The sequence below is a fragment of the Peromyscus californicus genome, unplaced genomic scaffold (genome assembly GCF_007827085.1).
Source record: "Peromyscus californicus insignis strain IS unplaced genomic scaffold, ASM782708v3 Scaffold_5__1_contigs__length_169319896, whole genome shotgun sequence".
NCBI classification, from domain to species: domain Eukaryota; kingdom Metazoa; phylum Chordata; class Mammalia; order Rodentia; family Cricetidae; genus Peromyscus; species Peromyscus californicus.
Window position 1 is genome coordinate 14973947 of NW_026294573.1, and position 25068 is coordinate 14999014.

Consider the following 25068-nt stretch of genomic DNA (forward strand, 5'->3'; position numbering starts at 1 on the left):
AGCGCGCGGCGGGGCGGGGCGTCGCGGAGATCAGCTGACCCAGGCGGGCTACGGACCTTGAAGCTGAGTCCGGTTGTGGATCCTCATTTGGTGAGACTGCAGGGGGCTGGCGGCAGCCTGGCTCGGGGTCGGGACTCCAGGTGGGCCCTGTCAATTCTTCCCTACACCATCCCCCAGCCCCGCACAGCCCCTGGCGCCGGTCCCCTTTGGGGGCGCGGGATACCCGGTCTGGCCTGGGATCCGAGTTCGGGTCTGGCTCCACGTCTCACCTGCCGGTCCCCGCCTTCCGGTCTCTTGGCTTCTGATTGCCTTGTTTTCCCCAGACTGGGCGGGGGCCTTGCGGCGCTTGCCCCAGCGGCTGCCCTGTCATTATCCCTCGGAACCGGCAGAGTCACCGGAAGGAGTTAGAGCCTTGGTTTGGAGGCCTAGAGTGGGTAGGATCCCGGAGCCAATGCGGGATCTCCTGACACATTCTCCCCAGGTCTGCAGGTAGGGAGTCCAGAATGCCCCCTCTCTCGGCAGGATTTCAAGGAGGGTTGGTTAGAAGTGTGAGGGCTGCTATAGTCTCAGATCTTGTTCAGTTAGTGTATACTGTGTGCTACTATGTGACCCAGGGGACTACAGCAAGAACAGAATGTTACTGTTGACTGTGTCAAATGTGCTTCGGTGGGAAGCATCTTTCTGGCTTTGCTTGGAGTTGGAGGAGGTGGGTGTGGTGGGAGATACTGTCTCCTGGCTAGCCTTTCTGGACATGAACCATGAAAGCCAGAGTCCTTCCTAATACTGGGGGATTGTAGCTCAGTGGTAGGGCACTTGACCGACATGTATGAGTTCCTAGGCTCACGCCATTATCATGGCTTGGACTGGGTTTTATTGAAGTGTGCAGTCAGTCTAGGAGGTAAGTACCTTTCATGATTCCCTTTATTATATGCATCAGAACGCTGAAGCTCCATCACTTGCTCAGAGGGACTTCTCAGTCCTAGCCTCCCCCCACCCGAAATTCACAAGTTTCCTCCCTTCCCTTCTCCTCCTCCCCTCTTTCCTTCTCATGTCTTTTTCTTTCCTCCCTTTTTCTCCTCTTTATCATGCTACCTCCCCTTTCCTTTGCATTTCTGAGCCTTTGTTGTGCAGATAATAGATCCAGACCACGAGGATAGGAGATACACAAACAGGAGAAGGAGAGAGACTTCTTGTTTGAAGAGCAATGTTTAACAAGGATAGGGATGCGTCTTCTCCAGAAGTGTGTTCCAGGGGACAAGAGGAGGTCACTGCAACTGCCTCTTGGAGAAGACAGTTTAGAAATGGGTCATGGTATCTCTACCAGGCATTTGTGGTGGAGAAGGATTCCTTAGAGGAAGAAACAGCCTGTGCAGGTGCCTGGGACTCTGAGGACCTGGGCTAGGAAATGAAGTTAGGATAACAGTTCTTGTGGGTGCTTGGGACCCTGTCTCTGTGAATTCAAATTTGATCCAGTATCAAAATGGAACCTGTATCTGCTTTGGTGGGAAGCACTTCCCTGGCTTTGCTTGGAGTTGGCGAGGAGTGGGGTATTTCAAGAGATCTGTCTCCCAGCCAGCCTTTCTGGAAATGAACCATGAGAGTCAGGATCCTTCAGACTGAGGGATGTAGCCCAGTGGTAGAGCACGTGACTAGCATGTATGAGGTCCTAGGCTCAAACTTTGGTATCAAGAAAAGAGTCTTCAAAGAAGCTGGGAGAGCTGCTTACACCCACAGTGTAAGCTTCTTACTTCATTTCCTGCCTAGCCTGGTGAGAGGGAATGAGAGGCTCCACAGTGGTCAAGATACTGCCTTCTCATCTTTAAAACATCACTAATATGGGTCAGATGTGGGGCTCAGAGGTATGTTTAGCTCAGAACGATATTAGCCCTGGTTCATAGACAGACTCAGACAGGCTGACTCACTTGCCCAAAGCCACTCAACCCTACCTTTAAAATGGGGACAGTGTTCCCTAACCGGCCTGAGGGATGACAGTGTATGGATGTGTGAATTGTAGAGACCTATTCAGAACCTACATGGGAGCATGGAGCAGGGGAGGCCAGTAGGATGTGTGTGGCTGATAAACAAGAGGGCTTCTTAGGCACAGCTCTTACCTGGACTGTGTGTGAATTAAGGTGTCAGGTAATTGCTCTCAAAATTGGCTATGCTGATACCATCTGCACCAGCCACGGAGACCAGGGAAGAGCCTTCCATTCATTCTCTGCCCCATACTGGAGCTACCCCGATAAGCTAGCCACACAGTAACCTGGGGCACCCTTACCCCCAACTCTAGTAGCTGGTCACATTAGGTCTCCTGAGAGTCTGGGCCTCCTGAGAAAAGGAGCTGCCTTGCTTCCTCTCCCTAGCCTGATCATCGCAAGCTCAGCAATCCTGGGTCCAGCCTGAGCTTTGTGAGGCGGTCAGGCCTCCCTGGCCTAAGTGGGAACTAAGAAAGTCCAGGAGTGAGTCCATCTGGATGAGGAAGCACCCTCTTAGCACAGTGACAAATGGGAAGCCATGGCAGCCTCCAATGAAGCCTCACGCTTGGGGGTTTGACTCTTTCGCTTTCTGGCTGGGTGGCCCTGGCAGATGACTTCCCTACTGTGGTCTCAGGTTCCTCCAGAATATGCCAATAGTGTGCCATTGAGTCAGGCCGAGGACAGAATGTGTGAACGCATGCCAGGGACTGGAGGAGGTGGCTCTCCCTCCCTCTCTAGGTTGTCATGCACGAGTGACAGTGTCCTACTCTGTGCAGGTACAAGGAACTAGGAGGACTCCTTTCTTCCTGATCCTTCCACCAGCCATACTCTGGTGTGGGTTGTGGCTTCCTTGCAGGTAGGTGTCATGTATGTCTTTCAGGCTTTGTGAGGAACATGGGCCCCAGCATCCTGTCTGGGTACCTGGGCAACCCTAGGAACCACCTTCTCATTCGTACACGAAAGATGCCAAGGGTAGTCTTCCCTCCAGTGAGGCCTGGCCTCAGAGACCTTGTCAGAGTATAGAAATGACACAGGAATGGAAGCCTGGCCTGGTGGTTCAGACCTGTAATCCCAGCACTCAGATGTGTGAAGCAGGAGGGTTGAAGGTTTAAAGCCAGCTTGGGCAATTTGTGAGACCCTCTTGAGATACAAAGTTAAAAAAAAAAAAAATGCTGAGGACGCAAGACAGTTGTTGACATCTTGTCCAACACATGCAGGGCTCTGGATCTGACCTCTAAAACAGAAAAAAACCCTACATGTTCACAAGTTGTATCCAAAGCTGCTGTTGGCATACAGGCCCGCCCCCTCTGCATATGAACGCATTTAACTCACAGCAGCTATATGAAGTAGGGCCTGACATTATCCTCACTGTGTAGAGGACAGGGCCAGTTGACATCACAGGATCATGGAAAGGGCTAGACCTCCCATCCCTGAAGACCTCTTTCTCTTTTTGTAGGACGAGCCTTTGACAGCCTCTGAACTGTGTCCACACACCTCCTCCTTCTTCTCTGCTGGGACCCTCCCTCTGCAGCCATGGTCTGGAGGACGCTGGGCACAAGCAACTTTTCCCTCTGTCCCAACGGCTCCATCCAGTGGATCTGGGATGTGTTTGGTGAATGTGCTCAGGATGGCTGGGATGAGGCCAGCGTGGGCCTGGGCCTGGTCTCCATTCTATGCTTTGCTGCGTCTACCTTCCCGTGAGTATATATATATGCCTCTGTGGCAGGAGCAGGTGAGGCTTCGGGCTTGGTAGCAGTCCCTGTCCTGCCCTGAGGGTTCCGCTGACTGGTCTGGAGTCCAGGCCAGGTCTACTCCCTTCCTTGATCACATTCACTGGAGGCCACCTTGCTCTGAAGATGGGACGCTGCATGGAGTCCTCACAGGCCAGACCTCACGCTGAGGGATGCTGCTACTGAAATAGTAACATTTTCTACCATGTGTTGAGCCCCCCACTGTGTTCTTGGCCCGTGTCTAAGTGCTGGTGGGGTTTACCTCCTTTGGTCCTCATTAACAGCCCCGTGAAATAGGCAGAGTTCCTTTCCCTGTTTTCCAGACAAGATGAGGGCTAGGTAATGTGCTGTTTGTTGTTGGAAAGAGATGGGGTTGGAGAATGGGCGGGCTGGGATGCACTAGACATGGCTGTGTCCTTCAAGTGAAGACAGGCTGATGGTGAAGACGGAAGCGGGAACTACAAAATCGTGTGGCTGTTGTTGGGCTGGGGGACAAGGACATTACTGCACAGGGGTCCAGAGTGTCCACACTCAGCTCTGCCACCTCCTGGCTGTGACCCGGGTCACATTGCCTTGCTCTGGGCCTTAGATCTCATTTACCCAGTATGTGCACAAGCTGGAGAGCTGGCATAGTGCCAGTGTCCAGTTACGTGAAGCATGAAAGAGAGCCCCTGGCCACTCGGCAGAGGCAGGAAGAACTTGGGGGTATGAGCTACTAGCAGGCAGGAAGCAGCTGGCCAGGAACAGCAGGTGTGTGAGAGAAGGAACAGCTACCGTCATGCCTGGCTGGTCATCGTGAGAGGGTGAGGCAGGCAGAAGTGAAATCAGAAATTCACTGAGAGTTCTATCGTCCAAGGCTGTTGTGCTCTTGGGCTGGGTGTGGTGGCATACACTTTTAATCCCAGCACTCGGGAGGCAGAGGTAGGTGGATCTCTGTGAGTTCAAGGCCAGCCTGGTCTATAGAGTTCCAGGATAGCCAGGGGTACACAGAGAAACCCTGTCTCAAAAAACAAAAAAATTTGCTCTTGGGCTCGGGAGATGGCTCAGTGGTTAAGAGCATTCACTGCTCTTGCAGAAGACCTGGGTTTGATTCCCAACACCCATATGATTACTGCCTCTAACTCCAGTTTCAGGAGATCTGTCGCCCTCTTCTGGCCTCCGCCAGGGACACACATGGTGCACATACATTCATGCCAGCAAAACACTTACACACTAAAAATAAATCTTAAAAAAAATGTATGCTTGTCGGCTGGGGAAGATCGCTCAGTGTAAATTGCTTGCTACTTCATCATGAGGATCTTAGTTCGAATCCCCAGAACCCACGTAAAGGTGGATACGGTGGTGTATGTGTGTGATCCCAATGCTCCCAGTGAAGTAGAAAGCAGAAACGGGAAAATCTTTGGAAGCTTGTGGGCCAGCTGGCCTGGCATATACAGCTGTGAACAAGATACCCTGCCTCAAACGAGGTGGAAGGTCTGGACTAATACCAGAGGTTGTCTTCTGACCTCCATATGCATAGCATGTATCCTGTAATACCCTATCCCCTTTCCAGTCCCTGCAAGGCTGAGACTGGAGGATCATGAGTTCAAGGCCAACCTGGGCTATCTAGGGAGACCCTGTAACCCTGAACTCCTGATACTCCCGCCTCCATCTCTAAATTGCTGGGATTACACATGTAGCATCCACTCCTGAGTCTCTTTTCATTTTCTCTAAAAAAATTATTTTATGTGTTTGGTTATTTTACTTGTATGTATTTAAGTGCACCACATGTGTGCTTGGTACCTGGTACCCAAAGTCGGTATCTGGATCCTCTGGGACTGTAGTTTACAGATAGTTGGGAGCCTCCATGTGGGTGCTGGGAACTGAATCTGGGCCTTCTGCAAGAGCAGCAGGCACTCTCAATTGTAGAGCTGTCTCTCTATTCTCATGAATTTCTTTTTAAAATTTTTCATTATTATTATTATTGTTATTATTATCTTGTTTTGTTTTGTTTTTCGAGACAGGGTCTTTCTCCGTAGCCCTGGCTGTCCTGGAACTTGCTCTATAGACCCAGACTGGCCTCAAACTCTGAGAGAGCTGCCTGCCTCTGCCTCCCAAGTGCTGGGATTGAAGACATGAGCCACCACTGCCTGGCTATTTATTATTAATTAATCAACTAACTAATTAATTTTGAGACAGAGGCTCACTATCTCCAGCAGCCTGAAACTCACTGTGTAGACCAGGCTGTCCTCGAACTCATAGGAATCCACCTTTCTCTGCCTCCTGAGTGCTGGGATTAAAGGCGTGTGCCATTGCACCTGGCTCTTGAGTTTCTTTCTTTCTTTCTTTTTTAATTAGTTTTTAATTTTCTTCTTCTTCTTTTGTATGTATGGGTGTTTAGCCTGCATGCATGTCTGTGCATCACGTGTGCAGTACTCTCAGAGGCTAGAAGAAGGTGTCTGATTTCTTGGAACTGGAGTGACAGGCAGTTGTGAACCACCATGTGTAACAGTCAAGAGCAGGATTGGAGCCCCAGGAGTGGAGGCCTATACAGAGGGTCTGAGGCCAGCCTGGACTGTCTGAGGCCCAGGAGTGGAGGCCTACACAGAGGGTCTGAGGCCAGCCTGGACTGTCTGAGGCCCAGGAGTGGAGGCCTACACAGAGGGTCTGAGGCCAGCCTGGACTGTCTGAGGCCTGCCACAAACAAGTAGTGACAGCAGCAACGGAGCTGTGTCAAGAGGCTCTGGCCAGGGTGAATCCTAGGAGTAACACAGCCATCTCGGTCCCCAGTGTGCGGTGTCCTCATCGACCTGACTGTCCTTGTGTTGGGACTCAAGGGGTCACTGCCACAGGGGGCTTAGGTCCGTGGCCAGACCCCTTAGCAGCAGCGACTTACATTACATTTGGCTTCACACCCAACCCAGCCACAGCATGAAGGGCCTTAGGGCAGACAGCCAAGGGACCAAAGCCCGTGAAACAGCCACCAGAATCTGGCCACCCTTCCTTCTCTGCGGTGCCCTTACAGTGACCAGGCTGAAGGTCTGCGTGTCTTACCATCAATGACTCCTAAAAGAGGCCGGGCCGGGCCGGGCCTCAGACCCACCTCAGCTGCCCTACCCATGCTTTCAATCCCACCAACCAGGTTTTAAAAATAAGCCAAGGTGTTTCTCAAGGCTGGGCACCTGCTTCGGAAACTTGTACAGACCCTTGGTCCCTTCTGGAGATGCCAGGGTGCAGTGGGGGAGACTGAATAAGGTTGCGGGCCTGTCTAGAAAGATACACAGCTGCTGTGCTCCTGGGCTGGTAAGGGTTCCCACTGGTAAAATTCCTCCACAGATCAAATAAATGCTCTGAGGATATTGCCTTTGAAGTTCTGGGTTCCAACCTAAGCCCCTGGGCCATCTCTTGCCCATCACTGCCCAAGCCCTACTGTTAAGGTCTTCTTACTGGCCCTTTAAAGTGGCTTCTTAGGCCTCGGCCTCTGAGCACGCGTCCCCTCCTGTTCCTCAGCCAGTACATCAAGGCCTGCAAGACAGGGAACATGGACCAGGCCCTGTCCTTTTGGTTCCTCCTGGGCTGGATCGGCGGAGACTCCTGCAACCTCATCGGCTCCTTCCTTGCAGACCAGCTACCCCTGCAGGTGCGTGGGTCCCGGGTGCGTGGGTCCCAGGCACAGCAGGGCAGCTGAGGACAAGTGGGAGCAGCTGTGGGAGGAGAGGCCGGGGCTTCATGTCTGTCGGCCACTCCATGGCCACCATGCTGTGTATAACCATGGGTGAGTCAGGGTTTCTGTTCAGGTCTCAGTTTTCCCCGTTTGCCATGTAAGCACACCACACCACAGTCTGTGGTTCTGAGGGGTTGGGGGCCCAACTAAAAATTTTGAGCATGGGGCCCTCAAAGTAGCAAATGGGGCTTTCCTTGGGAACCACTGACATTCCATGGCCAGCAGAACCAGGGTCAGTCGGGAAGGCCTTGACTGTTTGTCTCAACTCTTGGCACTCGATGCTTTGTTGACTGTCCAGGCTGGAGTCTTGCAGGATCCCTTGTCCACCTGACCCCTCATTTGCCTAGGTAGGAAGAGGGAGCCTTCTGACCAGAGCTGGTCACCAGCTGGGGTGCAGTGGAGGGCTTGCCGGGGTGGTTGCATCGGCCCAGGACAGCAGCCATTACTCGGGTCTGCCTCTCTTTCACAGACCTACACGGCTGTGTATTACGTCTTGGCTGACCTCGTGATGCTGACCCTGTACTTCCATTACAAGTTCAAGAACCGGCCTTCTCCATGTGAGTCCAGGGGTCACTCTGGGTCGGGCTCTGCTGGCCTTGGACGGTCTGGGACCTGAGTTGAAGCAGGCTGAGATGGAGACACATATAGATGAAGCTGCAGGGAGATCCCACTTGCTCTCTCCTCTCTCTGGTTCAGAGCCAGAAAGGAGGGTGAGTCATAGAGCAGCCTCTAGGGTAGAGTGCTGACCCCTCTGCCCTGGCTGGCTTTCCTTTGTATCCCTAGGGGAAGGGTACTGTTGTATCCCCATTCTACAGATGAAGGACTGAAGCACAGAGAGGCTAGGTCACTTGTCCAAGGTCACACAGCTACTGAGAAGCAAGGCTGGGACTCCCATCCCAGGCTGTCTGCTGTCACCTAGATACCTAACCGTGGCTTCTCTCCTGCCTCAATCCAGTGTCTACCCCTATCAATTCTGTGCTCTTGTTCATCTTGGGGACGGTGTGTATCACACCACTGTTAAGCATCGCTGATCCTGTGGCTCTCCCCAGGGCAGGCTTCCGGGGACGGATGCTCTTGTCTGTGGAGTCTGGCAATAAGGTAGGGGATGGTAACATGGGTGGGCTGACTCTCATTCCCCTGCATGATCATGTAGCTATTAAATTGTGGGGGCTACTCTCCCTCTTGGGGAGACTGCTCCCTAAAACTCCCACCAGATAGTGAATGCCCGCTTCCGCCTCTCCGCCCCCCAGCCGTTCACAAAGAAGGAGGTCATCGGCTTTGTCATTGGCTCCATCTCCAGCGTGCTGTACCTGCTCTCAAGGCTGCCTCAGATCCGCACCAATGTGAGCTTTCGGTAGGGGTGTGGGTCACATGGAAGGAGGGCTGGCAGGTTGAGCAATGTTTTTGTTCAGAAGATCTTAACCACAGCAGCTGTTGATGTGGGCAAAGTCTCCCAGCTGACTGAGCCTCTTTCTGCCTCTGGGAAATTGGCCCCATGACACTTGCTGTGGAGGGGTACATGAGACTGTGTCTCAGCAACATTGGAGGTCAGGTGTGAGGGAGTTGCTGAGCTGAGAAGCCAGAGAGTGGACAGGAGATGATGAGGACCCCCACTGGAGGCTTGCCCGGCAGGAAGAGTCCCTGTGGGCTTCAGAGCCGGTGGCCAGCAGGCATAGGCAGCCATGGTGTCTGGGGTCCTGGGAGAAGTGCTTGGAGTTGAGCCCTGGATAGGGCTGTTTTGGGTGCCAAGTCCATGCTGGGCCTTGGGCACACGATGAAAAACCAGCTCAGAGTATGTACCACCCAGGGTACACACACGGACGGTTACAATCCAGAGTGATAAGAGCCCTCTCTGGTTTAGGGGACAGACTGACCCCTCACTGGCTATATAGTGTAAGCCTGGCCTTGAACTCATGATCCTCCTGCCTTAGCCTCCCAAGTGCTGCTGTTGTAGACAAGAACCCTCTGAGGTCTCTGACATCACCTCCTTTTCTCCCAGTTCCTACGGCAGTCGACCCAGGGCGTTTCCTATTCACTGTTTGCATTGGTGATGCTGGGGAACATGCTGTACGGGCTGAGCGTGCTGTTCAAGAACCCTGAGGCAGGCCAGAGCGAGGGCAGCTACCTGCTGCACCACCTGCCCTGGCTCGTGGGCAGCCTGGGTGTGCTGCTGCTCGACACCGTTGTATCCTTTAAGGTGTGTACTGTTGGCAAAGTCATGTGGGCAAGGCAGCCTCTGCTTCGGCATGCACATCCCTGTCTGTCCACCCCTCTTTCTACACATCTGTCCACCCATCCATTTACGTATTCATCCACATATCCATTCATCTACAATCCAGCCTTTTATCCATCTTCCATTTGCCCATATCCAACATCATCCTATTCATCATCTATCCATTCACCCACCCACAACCCATCCACATACTCACCCCTCCACCTGTCTATCCATCCACCCATCCATTCATGTATTCATCCACACATCCATTCATCTACCTATCTTCCCATCTACAGTTCAACCTTGCATTCATCCTGTTTACCCTTCCAGCCTCATCCATCCACCCACTCACCCACCCATCCATCCATCTGTCCATTTATCTATCCATCCAACCCCCTATCCATCTATCTACTCAACCACCCACTCATTCATTCAACTTTCCATTTATTCATCCATCCATCCATCCATCTACTCACCCACCCCCATCCGTCCATCTGTATCCATCAGTCCATCCGTTCATCAAGAGTATGCACCTCTTTTGTGTGCCAGGCACCTAGCCAGGACCAGCACCATCCGTGAGCAAGGACAGAAGCACCAGGTTTTTTAGGTAGTTACTTCGCTTCAGTGGTACCAAGTGCTGCAGGGAAAGACGGCAGGAGCGTATCACCACTGGACTGCCCTGGTTCGGGGTAAACAGAGGCCTCAGCAGGTGTCATCTCACCTGGACTGGGGGAGAAGTTATTCAGGGAAAAGCAAGGGAGCCGAGTCCGGCTGCAGCCTGTGCAAAGGCCCCGAGGAATAGAAAAGTCAGTGCACCCCTGCATTGGAAACGAGAGCTAGAGCGTGAAGGCAAGCGTGAGTGGGCTCGGCTCCCGACCTCCACTGCCTCCTCTCTGAGGGACACAGCAGAAAGCATCAGTCCCCAGTGTTTCTCTCCTTTCGTCTGAGTTAGTAGTCGCTGGCTCGCCGGGTAACAGCTGATGGCATCAGTGTCTGAGCGTCCTCCCCTGTGGCCCACCCAGCACTCTGTGAGTGCTTTGTCAATGTTGCCAAGTAGGTATTATTTGGGTCCCACTTGACAGAAAGTAAACATGGCCCTTGTTTCAACATTTGCTACATCCCCATGGGGTGTAGTGAGAGAGAAAGGCCCCAAATGGCCCAGCCTCTTAGTGTCGTAGAGAGGAAGACGGTCTTATTCCAGGGTTCCTGATGGCTGAGCTGGGGGACCGGGGGTGGCACTCGGGGCGGTGTGAGAGCAAGAGCAAGGCTAGGAGGTCCTGGGGCCTCTGTCACCTGCAGAACAGGGAAGAGTGGTGGGAACAGCGCCAGCCCAGGGTGTCTGCTGTGGTCTTAACGCGGTCCTCAGATCTCGGTCCAGTTCCTGGTGTACAGGAGCCACACCACTACTGCCACCTCAGAGCAAGAGCCTCTCCTCCCAAGTTGACCTGTGCCCTAGATGACGGGAACTTCAGCTGCCATCCCAGGAAGAGCGAAGTGTGGGCAGTGATGCTGCTGCCCCTGGACTGGGCCTAGGAGGCGGCCTGAGGGAGGCCTGGAACTCTGGGCCTGGTTGCCTCCCCTCCATGCCTGGCCTTTAGACAGGTCTGCAGTTGGATCATGCTGTGCCGGGACATACCTCTCAGGTATGACAGCTGCTCGAGGAGCCTGCAGGGGACCCATAGCAGAGGCCCCAGAAGATGGTGTGGCCACCTCCCATCCACCTACCTCAGTCTGCCTGTGTACCCCAGGCTACATCATATCCAGGGGACCCAGGGTTGTCCCTCTGACTGGCTACAACCTAGTAAATGATACCTTTCAGCTGGACCTGTTTCTGCTGCTCCCTCCCATGGTGCTTGGGGTCTGGGCAGGGACCTAGGGTAAGTCCAGACTGGTGGGGGACCCATGTCCAGCATCCATGTCCTCTTATAGATGGGCCCTACCCTGGTGGGCCCTACCCATCAGTGGCTCCCTGCGAGGCAGATAACTAGGTGGGGCTTGGTTGGACGGTCCCAGAGGCTTGGCCTGACCGTGCTTCTCTGCGTGCTCGCCGGGGTTGCCTAGGGTGAGGTGGTGAGCCCCAAGCGAGGCATGTGGTCAGGTGTCTTGTAGAGTCAGAGCTCAGCGAAGGTCACCTTGGAGGTGGAGAAGAGGGGCAGACCGGTGCTTTCCTGGAGAAGGTGGTGACTGGAAGCGTGGGTGGAGGAGGAGGACAGGAGGAGAGGGGACACACAAGTGACAAATGCGGAATGACGGAGAAAAGTGGCTTGCAGCTCACCTCGTTCCTCCTTCCTGCGGGCCACCACTTTGGGTGACTTGGGGACAGAGAACTAGCTCCCTTTCCTGTTAGCCCCAGCTTGTTCACATATGTTATTTTAGGTCCAGAAAGCCAGGGGCCACCTGACAGACAGACGAGAGGGCAGCCACCTCAGAGTGCTCCTTTAGCTTCTCTGCCCGCAGCTGCAGAGAGCGGGTCCTGGCACAGAGCCAGGCAAGGCATGCGGTGCTCCCAGCCGACTGCTGGCTGCAGCTGGGTGTCTAGCCCCGTCCCATCCTGGGACCTGGCTCTCTGCTACTTTCCCAGGACCGGAAGGCACCTTTCCAAGTCTGAAGATCTGGGGCCTCCACATGGCACATGACCTCAGGTACAGGCTTGAACTGAAGCTGCGTGGGCAAGAGAAAAGGAAATGACAGTCCTTCCCGAACCGCCCTCATCTATTTATCCAGTAGGGTGACACCTCTTCATGGGGAGATGTGCTTTGCTGCGGGAATGCCTGTCTGACAGAAAGTGTGGTCTCTACTCAGGCACAGACCACGCAGTCTACCTAACCTTGAGTCCTCTAGTTGGAGGCTTGCTCTGAGGATACAGCTACTCCCACTTCCAAACCCCCATCAGAAAACTGGGCAAAGAGCATCTGTCTCTACACCACTGTGTCCCCAGGATACAATAGATGCTCAATAAAACAACTGAGACACTGTCTAGAGACTGGCAGTGGGGGAGACTGGCCTGCCACTAGCAACTGTCCTTGGCATGGGCCACACGGCGACCATTGCTGCTTGACAAAGTTGCAGATGTCAACTTTGCAGACACAAATCACAGTTCTCCAGCACTCTTGACTTTCATTTTCAGTGATTCTCACTGTTATGCCTTTCCCTTTGGGAAATTTGGTGCTGGCTTTGGCGAAGGATGAAAATGTGTACAATGGTAGGTTTTCTAAACTAAATAATTCTTTGGAAAAAAAAATCCCTTCCACCTTGGAATCATATAGGGTGATAACTGCCTACTCCCACACAAGTTAACGCCAAGCTGCTAGAATATTTAGATAAGTAGCATATGCTTGATATTTGAAAATCAAGATTTATAAACTCCCAAGGTATACTCAGGTTCATGATAATATTTGTCTAGCCTCCTCTTTGCTCACTTTTAAGCTTTAGTTAATTGGATAACTAAGCCATACACGAAACTACAATATTCTATAGTAGAGTGTCAGGTTCCCCCAAGAAAGTCCTTTTCCCAAAGTCAGGCGTTTAGGCAAGTCCCCATTTCCTCAGGGGCTTGAAGAAAGTTCCTGCTTGCTAAAAAGGGAGACAAATTCCTATGTCCAGCAAGAGGAACTCGTGGCCCTTCCATCAACACATGACTGGAGCCTATTAACTTGTCAAGGCCCATGCTAGCTTCCTCAATCCCTGATCTCAAGCCACACCCCAGCTCACATGCCTCCTTTCTGCCATAGGCCTCCGTGCAAGTATAACATTTAAAAGGTGTATTCTTTTTTTCAATAAACTCGAGGGCAGCCATCTCCATTCACCCTCGGATCGTGTCTGTCTCCTTTCTCCTCACAGACTCCACACATCCTCTTTGGGACCTGAACTGAGGAAGCAGGTGTTTATCACATCCTTAACAATATTGTGAGGCCAGCCTAGGCTACATTGGTGTTCTGCCTGCAAATATGACTGTGTGAGGGTGTTGGGTCCCCTAGAACTGGAATCACAGACAGTTGTGAGCCACCATGTGGTTTCTGGGAACTGAACCTGGATCCTCTGGAAGAGCAGCCAGTGCTCTTAACTGTCTCTCCAGCCGGAGACCCTGTCTTTTTTTTTTTTTTTTTTTCTTTTTTGAGACAAGGTTTCTTTGTGTAACAGCAGACCTGGCTGTCCTGGAACTCACTCTGTAGACCAGACTGGCCTCACAGTCACAGAGATTTGCCTGCCTCTGCCTCCCAAGTGCTGGCTTTAAAGGTGTGTGCCACCACAGCTGAGACCCTGTCTTAAAAACAACAAAAACCTAAAAATAGCAAGTGCAAATAAGCACCAAAACAGCAATCTGGGGCTGGAGAGAAGGCTCAGAGGTTAAGAGTACTGGCTCTTCCAGAGGTCCTGAGTTCAATTCCCAGCAACCACATGGTGGCTCACAACTGTCTGTAATGAGGTCTGGTGCCCTCTTCTGCAGGGAGAACACTGTATATGTAATAAATAAATTCTTTAAAAAAAAAAAAAAAGGCCAGGTGGCGGTGGCACACGACTTTTTAATCCCAGCACTCGGGAGGCAGAGCCAGGTGGATCTTTGTGAGTTCGAGGCCAGCTTGGTCTACAGAGTGAGTTCCAGGACAGGCACCAAAATGACATAGAGAAACCCTGTCTCCGGAAAAAAACAAAAACAAAACAAAAAAACCCAAAAAACAGCAATTTAAATAGATTTCAAGAGTTTTGTGAGTTTATATGTTTATATTCTGAATTGCATGCTTTTAAAAGTAATTATTGAAAACTAAGCTTGGTCATAGAAATGGCTCAGTGGTTGAGAGCACATCCTGTTCTTGCAGAGGACCTGCATTCAGATTCCCAGCCCCTACATCAGGCAGCTCACAACTGCCTGTAACTACAGCTCCAGGAGATCTGATACTCCTCTGCCCCTCCCCCCCAGAAATAAATTTTTTAAAAAAGAGGGAGAGCCGGGCGGTGGTGGCGCACGCCTTTAATCCCAGCACTCGGGAGGCAGAGCCAGGCGGATCTCTGTGAGTTCGAGCCCAGCCTGGGCTACCAAGTGAGTTCCAGGAAAAGGCGCAAAGCTACACAGAGAAACCCTGTCTCGAAAAACCAAAAAAAAAAAAAAAAAAAAAAAAAAAGAGGGAGAAAGAAAAGAAAACCAAGTTTGGTGGCACAGGCCTTTCATCTCAGCACTGGAGAGGCTGAGCACAAGTTGAACATCAGCTTGGGCTACAAAGCAAGTAAAAGGGCCAGCCTGGGCAATTTAGCAAGACCCAAGTAAGAAGGGCCAGCCTGGGCAATTTAGCAAGACCCAAATAAGAAGGGCCAGCCTGGGCAATTTAGCAAGACCCAAGTAAGAAGGGCCAGCCTGGGCAATTTAGCAAGACCCAAGTAAGAAGGCCAGCCTGGGCAATTGAGTAGAGTAAGGGAGACACAAATTAAGACCTAACTCTAGAGCAAGGGAGAAAAAGCACCAGCCAGCTTGTCCTAGGGAACTGTCTACATATCCCAGGCTGACCTTGAACTTCTAGAGGTAGCCAAGGATGATCCTCCCGCCTCTGCCTCCAGAGTGCTGGGATTCCGGGTTTATACCACCACACCCGACTCTACAATCTATCTTGAGGTATCTTGATTATAGAGGATTCTGCCCTTTAAGGAGCAGGCTCAGATAGTCAAGAGTTTCACCCCTAGTTATTCATGTTACATTGCATAGACAGCCCTGCTGTGGAATATCGTTCTATATGCTATAAATATGTGTTGCTCTGATTGGTTGATAAATAAAACACTGATTCGCCAGTAGCTAGGCAGGAAGTATAGGCAGGGTAAGCAGATGAGGAGAATTCTGGGAAGAGGAAGGCTGAGTCAGGAGTTGCCAACCAGACACAGAGGAAGCAAGATGACAAGGCAGAACTGAGAAAAGGTACCAAGCCACGTGGCTAAACATAGATAAGAATTATGGGTTGATTTAAGTGTAAGAGGTAGTCAGTAATAAGCCTGAGCTAATGGCCGAGCAGTTATAAATAATATTAAGCCTCTGAATGATTATTCTATAAGTGGGCGATGGGATGCGGGGGCTTGGTGGGACCCAAGAAACATCCGACTACACAGTCTCAGGTCCCGAAGAGAGACAATCCATACTGTAAAATTTGCCCCTCAGACCTGGCTGTGGTGGCACACACCTTTAATCCCAGCAGAGGCAGAGGGAGGCAGAGGCAGGTGGATCTCTGTGAGTTCAAGACCAGCTTGGTCTACATAGTGAGTTTTAGGACAACCAGTGTTAACCCCAACTTGGAGAATAAGACCCCTACTACAATTTGAGCCAAATTTGAAGCAAGCTTGATCTTTTTCATTGGGGTGCACCCAAGAGCTGACCAGCAACTGCCTCCTACATTGGGTTAAAAGGAGCATCCCCAAATCCATCTCTTGGGCCCCTTCTAAGGGGTAAAATCACGAGTAGTTTTACAGAAGGGAAACATTAAAAAAAAAAAAAAATGTGGTCACCATACAGACCAATGGAATAAAATTGAAGACCCTAACATTAATCCACACACATATGGACACCTGATTTTTGACAAAGAAGCTGAAACTATACAATGGAAAAAAGAAAGTATCTTCAACAAATGGTGTTGGCATAACTGGATGTCAACATGTAAAAGATTGCAAATAAATCCATATCTGTCACCATGCACAAAACTCAAGTCCAAGTGGATCAAAGACCTCAACATAAATCCAGTTACACTAAACTTGATAGAAGAGAAAGTAGGAAGTACTCTTGAGTGCAGTGGCACAGGAGATCACTTCCTAAATACAATACCAGTAGCACAGACACTGAGAGCAACAATTAATAAATGAGACCTCTTGAAACTGAGAAGCTTTTGTAGGGCAAAAGACACGGTCAACAAGACAAAAAGACAGCCTACAGAATGGGAAAAGACCTTCACCAACCCCACATCTGACAGAAGACTGATCTCCAAAGCATATAAAGAACTCAAGAAACTAGACGTCAAAATACTGAACAATTCAATTAAAAAATGGGCTATAGAGCTAAACAGAGAATTCTCAAAAGAAGAATCTCAAATTGCTGAAAGACATTTAAGGAAATGCTCAACATCTTTAGTCATCAGAAAAATGCAAATCAAAACAACTCTGAGATACCACCTTACACCTGTCAGAATGGCTAAGATCAAAAACACTGATGACAGTCTATGTTGGAGAGGATGTGGAGCAAGGGGAACACTCCTCCACTGTTGGTGGGAGTGCAAACTTGTACAACCACTGTGGAAATCGGTATGGCAGTTTCTCAGAAAATTGGGAATCGACCTACCTCAAGACCCAGTCATACCACTCTTGGGCATATACCCAAGGAATGTTCAATCATACCACAAGGACACATGCTCAACTATGTTCATAGCAGCATTATTCATAATAGCCAGAACCTGGAAACAACCTAGATGCCCATCAATTGAAGAATGGATTAAGAAAATGTGGTACATATACACAGTGGAGTACTACTCAGCAGAGAAAAACAATGACATCATGAGGTTTGCAGGCAAATGGATGGAACTAGAAAATATCATCCTAAGTGAGGTAACCCAGACTCAGAAGGACAAACATGGTATGTACTCACTCATAAGTGGATACTAGATGTAAAACAAAGGACAATCAGACTGCAACCCACAGATCCAGGGAGGCTACCTAGCAGGGAGGACCCTAGGATGACTGTGGCTTATAATGTTTTGGTTTTGCTCAATCACTGGGCAAGCTTTAGTGAAACATTTCACTATTTAATTTTTTATTTTATTTATTTTTAGTTTTGGTGTTTTGCCTGAACATATGTCTATACATAATGTGCATGTGTAGTACTGGGTGGAGGCCAGATGGAAGCATTGGAACAGGAGTTAGAGATAATGGTGAGCTGCCATGTGGGGTGCTGGGAATTGAACCCAGGTTCTCTGGAAGAACAGCCAGTGCTCTTAACCGCTGAGCCATCTCTCCAGCCCCTCACTATTAAGATAAGAATTTTTACTGTATCAAGCTGATGAAAGAATATGCTGGCTGTACTTTTAGGAGGGGAGGCTAAAATCTTTTTAGATTATGGATTAGCCTATAGAAAAATGTCTGCCATAAATCAAACAGTGAAGGGGAAGATGAATAGGAATCTCACTTACACAATTTAAGTAAAACATAGCTCTCTGAACAGATGAAGATAGGTCTCTTCTGTATCCCAAAATCTAATCAATATTTATATGTATAATTCAGCTATCATTTGGCTTAAAAGAGCTTATTGGGAAATGTTATCATTTTTATTGTTTACTACAGAGAAAATATTTTCCAGTTTCAAATAACCATGGACTTTTGAATTATAACCTGTTTTTATGTTCAAAAAAAAAAATGTGGTCACCATGTGATTAGGGAGGATCAAGATATCCTCAAAAACAGATCAAGGTCATGGATTGGGGAAGGCCGGGTTCCAGGAAACACAGAGCAACCCAACTCTCACAAATAGAAACTTATTTTTTTAATATTTAACATTACATTTTAATATTGATTTAATATTACATATCAGCCACGGATTCCCCTGTCCTCCCCACCACTACCCCCCCCCCGGCCCTCACCCCAGCCCACTCCCTCATTCCCATCTCCTCCAGGGCAAGGACTCCCCTGGGGATTCGGCTCAACCTGGTAGATTCAGTCCAGGCAGGTCCAGTCCCCTCCTCCCAGGCTGAGCAAAGTGTCCCTGCATAGGCCCCAGGTTCCAAACAGCCAGCTCATGCACTAGGGACAGGTCCCGGTCCCACTGCCTGGGGGCCTCCCAAACAGTTCAAGCCGATCAACTGTCTTACTTATCCAGAGGGCCTGATCCAGTTCCATGGGGGCTCCTCAGCTATTGGTTCATAGTTCATGTGTTTCCATTAGTTTGGCTATTTGTCCCTGTGCTTTTTCCAATTTTGGTCTCAACAATTCTCGCTCATACAGTCCCTCCTCTTTCTCGCCGATTGGACTCCCGGAGCTCGACCTGGGGCCTGGTCGTGGATCTCTGCATCTGCTTCCATCAGTCATTGGTTGAGATTTCTAGCACGACAGTTAGGGTGTTTGGCCATCCTATTATAGAAAATTATTTTTAAAAATACAGCACATAATGTCTCCTGCCTTCAAAATGGAGTCAAGCAGGTTCCTCACCAGGGCTACATAGTGAGACTATCTCGAAAAACAAGACCTAAACAGCTGTTCAGGGCATTAAACTGCCAGCCTGCATAGAGGACCCCCTGAGTGGAGCTGGTAGAGTGCCTCCTACACTCTCTGCTCTCTTGCCCGTTGCTGCTGTACCACTGTGTATCTAATGAGCCTCCTGCCTGTTTGTCTTGGTGGATTCTTCCACAGTTTGCAGGTCACCAGCCCATCACTACTGTCCCTTATATGGTAGGGAGGAGGCACTGCCATACCTGTGTGGCACTCAGGCTATGTGAGGGTGAAATGGTATGAAAGGGTTATCGTCCCGGCACACGCCACCATCAGTGGTGAGGTTGTGTGTGTGTGGAAGTCAGCCCAGGGCCTGCTTTGAAGTCCTTGGTCACTGGCCTATTGAATGAAGAAATCTTAGGTCAAGGTGTCTGGGGCTGGAGCATACACCATTATGTACAGGGGCTGCAGAGACACATGTGGGTAGACTCCTGCCTTGGGGCTTTTGCCATGGCTTTCTTATCCAGATTCCTTCCTGGTTCTGTGAATGGACACCAGAGGAACTTCCCAGTCGTATCTGGAGAGCGAGGGACACGCCACCAGCTGACAAAACCTAGCTCTTGAAGCGAAACAGCTATTCAATCCTTAGCCCAGCCGGCATGCACCATTCTGGGTCAAGAAGAGGCTTTTCTTCTTCTTCTTCTTTTTTGAGACAGGGTTTCTCTGTGTAGCCCTGGCTGCCCTGGCACTCGCTCTGTAGACCAGGATGATCTCAAATCTACCTGCCTCTGCCTCCTGAGTGCTGGGATTAAAGGCATGGGCCACACCACACCCAGCTCTTGGGTTGGGAGTTTTTGAGACAGGATCTCCCTAAAGAGCTAGCTAAAGATGAAGATGACTTTGAACTTTTAAAACAATGTGTAAGAATATTTTGCCTACATACATGTGTGCATGCCCAGTACCCACAGAGGCCAGAATATGGCTTTGGATCTCTTAGAACTGGGGCTGGACAGTTCTGAGCCATCATGTGGGTGCTGGAAGTCAAACCTGGCTCCTTTAGAAGGGCAACCAGTGCTTTGAACCACTGAACCATCACTGCAGACCTGATGACCTTGAACTCTTGATCCTTGTGCTGCCTCCTGAGCCCCAGGATTTCAGGTGTGTAGTACTCTTGGGACTGCATGTGTCCAACACTGTGTCCAGTTTGTGTGGCGCTGGAAATCACCTCAGAGCTTTGTTGCATGCTGGGAAAGCACTCTATCCTACACCTCCAGTCCTTATGTTCCTTCTTAGGAATGCCCCAGGGGCTCCACCAGCCATTGTGGCTCTCCCACCGAGGCATGCAAGAGCAGAGGGCAGCTGAGTGAGCCAGGCGGCGAGCATTCTTTGACTTGTCCCTGGCTAGGTCATGGCGTCCCCACTGTACAGAGGGAAGTTTGCTGTGCCGGCCCCACTCACAGCCCCCCTTTTTTCATCATTCTATCTTTGCAGGTTGCTTTATTAAAATAAACAACCCCCCAAAGAACTAGTTGATTGGTGTTTGTTTGCTGCATCCCCCTGCCTTTGAGTTCAAAGCAACCACATCTATACGGCACTAAAAGTAGCATCGTGTGGGGTGGCATGTGGAGTGCAGTGCTTGATCGCCGAGTTGCAGCCCCACCCAATCCTCTATTTTGTTGCTTATTTTTACATTAATTCTGTTTTCATGTGTGCACATGCCAGCCAGTTCTCTCCTTTCCCCATGTGGATTCCAGGGACTGAACTAAAGGCGGCAGCCTTGGCAGCAAGCACCCTTACCTACTAGGCAGCCTCTTGCTGGCCCGAAGTCTCTAATTTTTGTATTTACTTTGGGATGGTCTCCACTGCGTAGGCCAAGCAAGCCTGAGGACTAGGCTGGCCTTGAATTTGGGGCAATCCTCCAGTCACTTACCTCCTGAGTGCTGTAATTACAAAACGTGTGCCAGTGCCCAGTTTTCTTTTTTAGTTGAGACAACATATGGTTGTACAGTTAGTCCAGGCCAGCCTTGAACTCACAATCCTCCTGCCTCAGCTTCGATGTTGGTATTACAGGCATGAGTCATGGCACCTGGCCTGCTCTCTATCTCCCATGGAATTCTGCACTCCCCACAGAACCAAATAAGAGAAACCAGGACTACGGAGTCGGGGACATCACAGAAGATGGTGTGGCAGACACACACACCCAGGGAAGGAAACGAGCTAGCCAGGAAAGGTGTCAGGCAAGCCCCTGGGCCATGCTTCAGTCCCTGAGGGCAGCACCGGGGGGGGAGGGGGGGGGGACGGGACAGCCAAGCTCTGAAGAGCGCAGTGCCTGAGCTCCGGTCAGTGTGGAATGCGGACAGGAACCGGTGCACATGGCAAGGAACGGCTGGTTCCCAGGCCACGGCTGGTTCCTAAGAAGGTGGAAGGACACTGAGGAGACAGTAGGGAGCCAGATGTGCTACAGGGAGCCAGATGTGCTGTGGTGTGGGTGTGGGCTGAGAAGAGCTCTGGGAGTGAGGCAGGTGAGAAAGAACACAAGGCCAGCACTGTGTCCCAGTTTCTTTTTATTTACTTTTTTTGTTCTTTTTTTCTTTTTTTTTTTTTTAAGTATGGAGGCTCAAGTAGAAGATGTAGATTTTTTTTGTTTGTTTAAGCTTTACAAAAAAAACAAAATAAAACAAAAAACTCCTTTTGCATTCCATAAAAATCGACAGAAAAGCACCTGGCCAGAAGAGCAGCCGGTCACCAGCCCCCACCCCCACTGTGGTCTCCTTGGGATGGGCACATCTGCACAGGACAGTGCTGAGGACATCTCTCGGTCCTCCAGAGCTGTCCCCTGTCCCCCCGGCCCCCAACTCCAAGCAACTCCCAAACACACATGGAATCAGATTTCCAGTTTTTCGTCTCTTTCACACACCAGTTAGTTCATAAAATTTTTTTGTTTTACATTTTTTACACCAATGTAACAAAAAGATGGGAGGGAGCAGTGGCTGACAGTGTATTTATGCTTATAAATGGGGGAGGGGAGGAAGACGGGGGCCCAGGCGAACAAGAACCACACGGTCTCTATGGAAACGTCGTGGGAAGCAGGCCTTGGAGCCAGAGGAGGGTGGTTATCGGGCTTTATTCTTGGGGAGCGATGGCGCTGCGTGGTCGATGCAAACTGTTATGTGACCCATCGGGGAGGGAGAGGAAGAGGGAGGAGGAGCAGAAAACGAGTTTTCTAAGAAAGGAATCTAACGAGTGCATGGCGTGTCCGGTTAGCGTGAAGCGGAGGCTTAACACTGCTGCTTTCTCTTCAAGGCCTCCACCAGGTCGTTCTTGAGAGCTTCCTGCTTTGATTTGTCTGCAAACGTCTGCACAGACCTGCAGGGGAAGAGAGCCGACATCAGCAGGCGGAAGAGAGAGACGGAGGCAGCCTGGGGCTGTCATGGGGTGCCAGGATGCACTATCTACCCTGGAGAGTGGGGCCTGCACCTCAGTACCTTGCTGGGCATCATGGGCAGGTCATCGCTGCCTAGGCCGTGGGTGACCTGGCCACTAGGTCCCTAGGTCCACAGACCGGGGTGTAGGCCTCAAGCTGTTGGGAGCTTTCAGGAACCATGCAGTCTGGACCATCTACCTCAGACCCGCTGCCCAGGTTTCTGGCTGAGGTGAAGACTCTGGGCGGTGAGGGCCTTCTAATGAAGCATCTGCCCCACCCGCTCGCTCCCCTGCAGCAGAGGCTGGCTCCTTACCCTGTAGAAACAGATGAAGCAACCCCTATTCCCACCCCTGCCCCCACCAAATGCTTAGGAACAAGCCTCTGCATGGCTAAGCCACTGGGATCAAGCCAGAGGCTCTCCATCGGTGCTGCTGGCTGCGAACCCAGCCCAGCAAAGCCCTGCAAGCCTGCAGTCTGAACGGCGAAGCACTCTTCACCAGAGCTGGAGCAACTAAGCCTGGGAGAGAATTAAAATTTCCAAATGCCTTTCACACACATATCTCAACTCTTAGAAGTCATCTTAGGGTGGATCTCCATCATTAAGCCTAATTTCCAGGTCAGGAAGCAAAACTCGGAGTCAGAGAAAGGGCCCCACGGCAGTTCTTTTCGCAATGCATCAGTTAATTAAGAGCACACTAAACTATTCGCAGCAGCTGTTGAGAGCCCAGAAGCGGTGGAAGAGGCAGGGCGGCATGCTCGGTGAGTGGTTCAAGTACACACTGTGAGAGGTACTGTCAGGAAGTCCACCCTCAAGTGCTGACAAGGGGCAAGGTGAGATGGAGTGGGACCTGGAGAGGCGACCCGTAAAACCCCCAACAAGAGTCTTCAAGATGGCGAGGACAGGACAGGACCTGAGTGTGAAGAAGCCACTGGACGCTAGTGTGAGCAGCCACCACTCCAGTGCACACTTGCTTCCTCTGGGGTGTTCAGGATCCCCAACTCTCACCAGGGGCCAACGCTTGTGTAGCATCAAGGAGTGGTGTGAGGGCTCAGGCAGAGCTTGAGTCAGGGGGTGGGGCCCTGGGAACACATTTGGCTGATGGGCTGAGGCTCCCCTCAGGATACCTCCAGCTGCTTTGCCAGAGAATGGCAGCAGCAGTGTCCCTTAAAAGGGCTTCCTTCAACTGGGACATGGGAGGCCTGGAGATGCCACTGAGGCCAGAACTGATGGCTGCCTTGGACCTGAAGTCAGTACATGGGCCAGACCACAGTGGCAGGGGAGTCCCCAACTTAGGAGCCTCACTGTAAATCCCACAGGCCCTTGTCTGGGCTGGGCCTCTGGTGTCCAGCCCTGGGGCCTGCAGCTTCCCAAGAGCCTTGTTTTAAAACCCTCCTCCTTTCCTAAGATCCTGACTGCGTCTCCACATCTGTATTTGTCACAAGCCAAGTCATGGTTCTTGGCCATTGTCAACAAGCAAGATTGTTTTCCTTTCCATCGGCATGGCCTGCTGGAGGACAGCTGCAGCTCATTAAGGGGAGGCTGTGTGGGTACACGCAGCATGAGTACAGAGTGCCCAGCAGTGGTCAGGAGGAGACGTGCTGGCTTGACTTGGGGAGGAGTGCTCAGTCACTTGCAGAGACTCAGAGGGAGACCATGCTTTCCAAGTCAACAGCCCAAGGGTCCCTGAGATGTAGCTTTCGGACCTGTGGGGTCCTTGGTGGAAGAGAAAGCAGGAGGAGCTGGCTGTGCTTCTATCAGACAGGAGGTGAGTGAGTCAGCAGAAGGCAAGACACACAGACCCTGTTCCTTAGCCAGTGGGATGGGTGAACACAGCACCCTCTGCTGGAGAGGCCATCGTAGTGCCAAAGACTGAGCTTTGTCAGGAGCAAAAAGCCCAAACCTGGCTTTTGCCAAAGTGCAGAGCACACACACCGCACACACGTGTCCACACTATGTGGGGCTGAGGCTATGCGTTAATGTGGCTACCCACCAGCTGTGAGCGGACACGGGTTAGTGGCAAGGTCTTGGCAGGCTGGTGAGTCCTGTTTAGTGGGGAAGTCTCACGCCCTTCAGGCAGGGTACCTGGGTCGGCTCAATTATCAGGCTGGATGTAGACCTGGCGCTGGGTCAGCACTTGAGAAAGCTCCCTCTGCAACTGCTTAAACTTGTAGTTGTCAGGGATAGCATCAAGAGATCTACAGAGAGTGTTCGGAGAGGGTGAAGCCACAGCAAGAGAGCAACAGCAACGCAGAACCAGAGGCCGGGAGCCTTGGGCAAAGGCAGACAGGAGAAGACCGCCACGGCACTGGGCTGAGCGTGTCTCAACCACAGAGGTCTATGTGGGCAGTGGCCTCGGTCTTTAGGGGTTCACACCTGCCTCCACACAGGCTCAGAGGTTCCTCATGTTTCTTTGTCACTACTGGGAATGGCGGAGGCTGGCCAGGCAGGAGAGTGTGTACGGTGCTTTCGGTACCACAGCCCCCAAGTGTCAGGCCTGATCAGATACGCAGGACCACTGGGGACCAGGAGGGGATGCTGTCCCACTTACATCAGCCTGCTGGGCAAACTCACAAGTTACACCCTGCCTTTCTTTGGGCTGCAATATGAAACCTGGGCCAGGGAATGGCACGGGAAGACCGGGCCCCAAGGGCACTGCAGAACCCACAAACTCACAAGGGGGCTGGGCTGCAGAGCCCTCCCCAACCATCAGCTCTCCTTACCCTGTTGGCACCATGCCTCCCGAATGGGACAAGGGCCACTGAGAAAGGTGTGGGGAAGGATCCAGGTGACTCCTAGGCCACTGCTAACTCAGTCACCCCTCCTCAGTCAGCTGAGTTCTGCCCCCCACTCCTACTAC

The 25068-nt window shown here is 51.2% G+C and overlaps 2 protein-coding genes across 6 annotated transcripts in view; one reads left to right on the forward strand and one right to left on the reverse strand.

Annotated features, from left to right (window-relative positions):
* The first annotated feature begins 9 nt into the window (after positions 1-9).
* Positions 10-11448, forward strand: Slc66a1 (solute carrier family 66 member 1). 4 transcript variants are annotated; one of them, XM_052718134.1, is made up of 10 exons: positions 13-90; positions 324-489; positions 2753-2832; positions 3433-3673; positions 7196-7325; positions 7879-7966; positions 8365-8507; positions 8660-8752; positions 9409-9594; positions 10991-11448. In XM_052718134.1, exons 4-10 carry the CDS (start codon positions 3510-3512, stop codon positions 11066-11068), a joined length of 882 nt encoding a protein of 293 aa, XP_052574094.1. In that variant the 5' UTR covers positions 13-90; positions 324-489; positions 2753-2832; positions 3433-3509; the 3' UTR covers positions 11069-11448. The 4 variants fall into 4 exon arrangements, with proteins under 4 accessions (XP_052574098.1, XP_052574094.1, XP_052574097.1 ...); XM_052718137.1 differs by lacking the exon at positions 2753-2832; XM_052718136.1 differs by lacking the exon at positions 324-489 and having other exon boundaries at positions 35-90.
* A 10222-nt stretch (positions 11449-21670) lies between these two features.
* Positions 21671-25068, reverse strand: part of Capzb (capping actin protein of muscle Z-line subunit beta) — a 107816-nt gene continuing 104418 nt past the window's right edge. Inside the window, exons 9-10 of one of the 2 annotated variants that reach the window (XM_052718139.1) lie at positions 24294-24406; positions 21671-22152 (exon numbers count right to left, since the gene is read on the reverse strand). In XM_052718139.1, coding sequence (XP_052574099.1) covers positions 24304-24406 — 103 coding nt within the window. In that variant the 3' untranslated portion in view covers positions 21671-22152; positions 24294-24303. The remainder of the gene's footprint in view (positions 22153-24293; positions 24407-25068) is intronic. The other variant, XM_052718140.1, reaches the window with a different exon arrangement.

Bases quoted from the DNA above. Each gene is read 5' to 3' on its own strand.
- Slc66a1 (XM_052718138.1), top strand. From the start codon at position 3,510: ATGGTCTGGAGGACGCTGGGCACAAGCAACTTTTCCCTCTGTCCCAAC. The intron at 7,967-8,364 runs GTGAGTCCAGGG...GCCTCAATCCAG, and splicing joins CAAGAACCGGCCTTCTCCAT to TGTCTACCCCTATCAATTCT. The intron at 8,508-8,659 runs GTAGGGGATGGT...TCCGCCCCCCAG, and splicing joins CTGTGGAGTCTGGCAATAAG to CCGTTCACAAAGAAGGAGGT.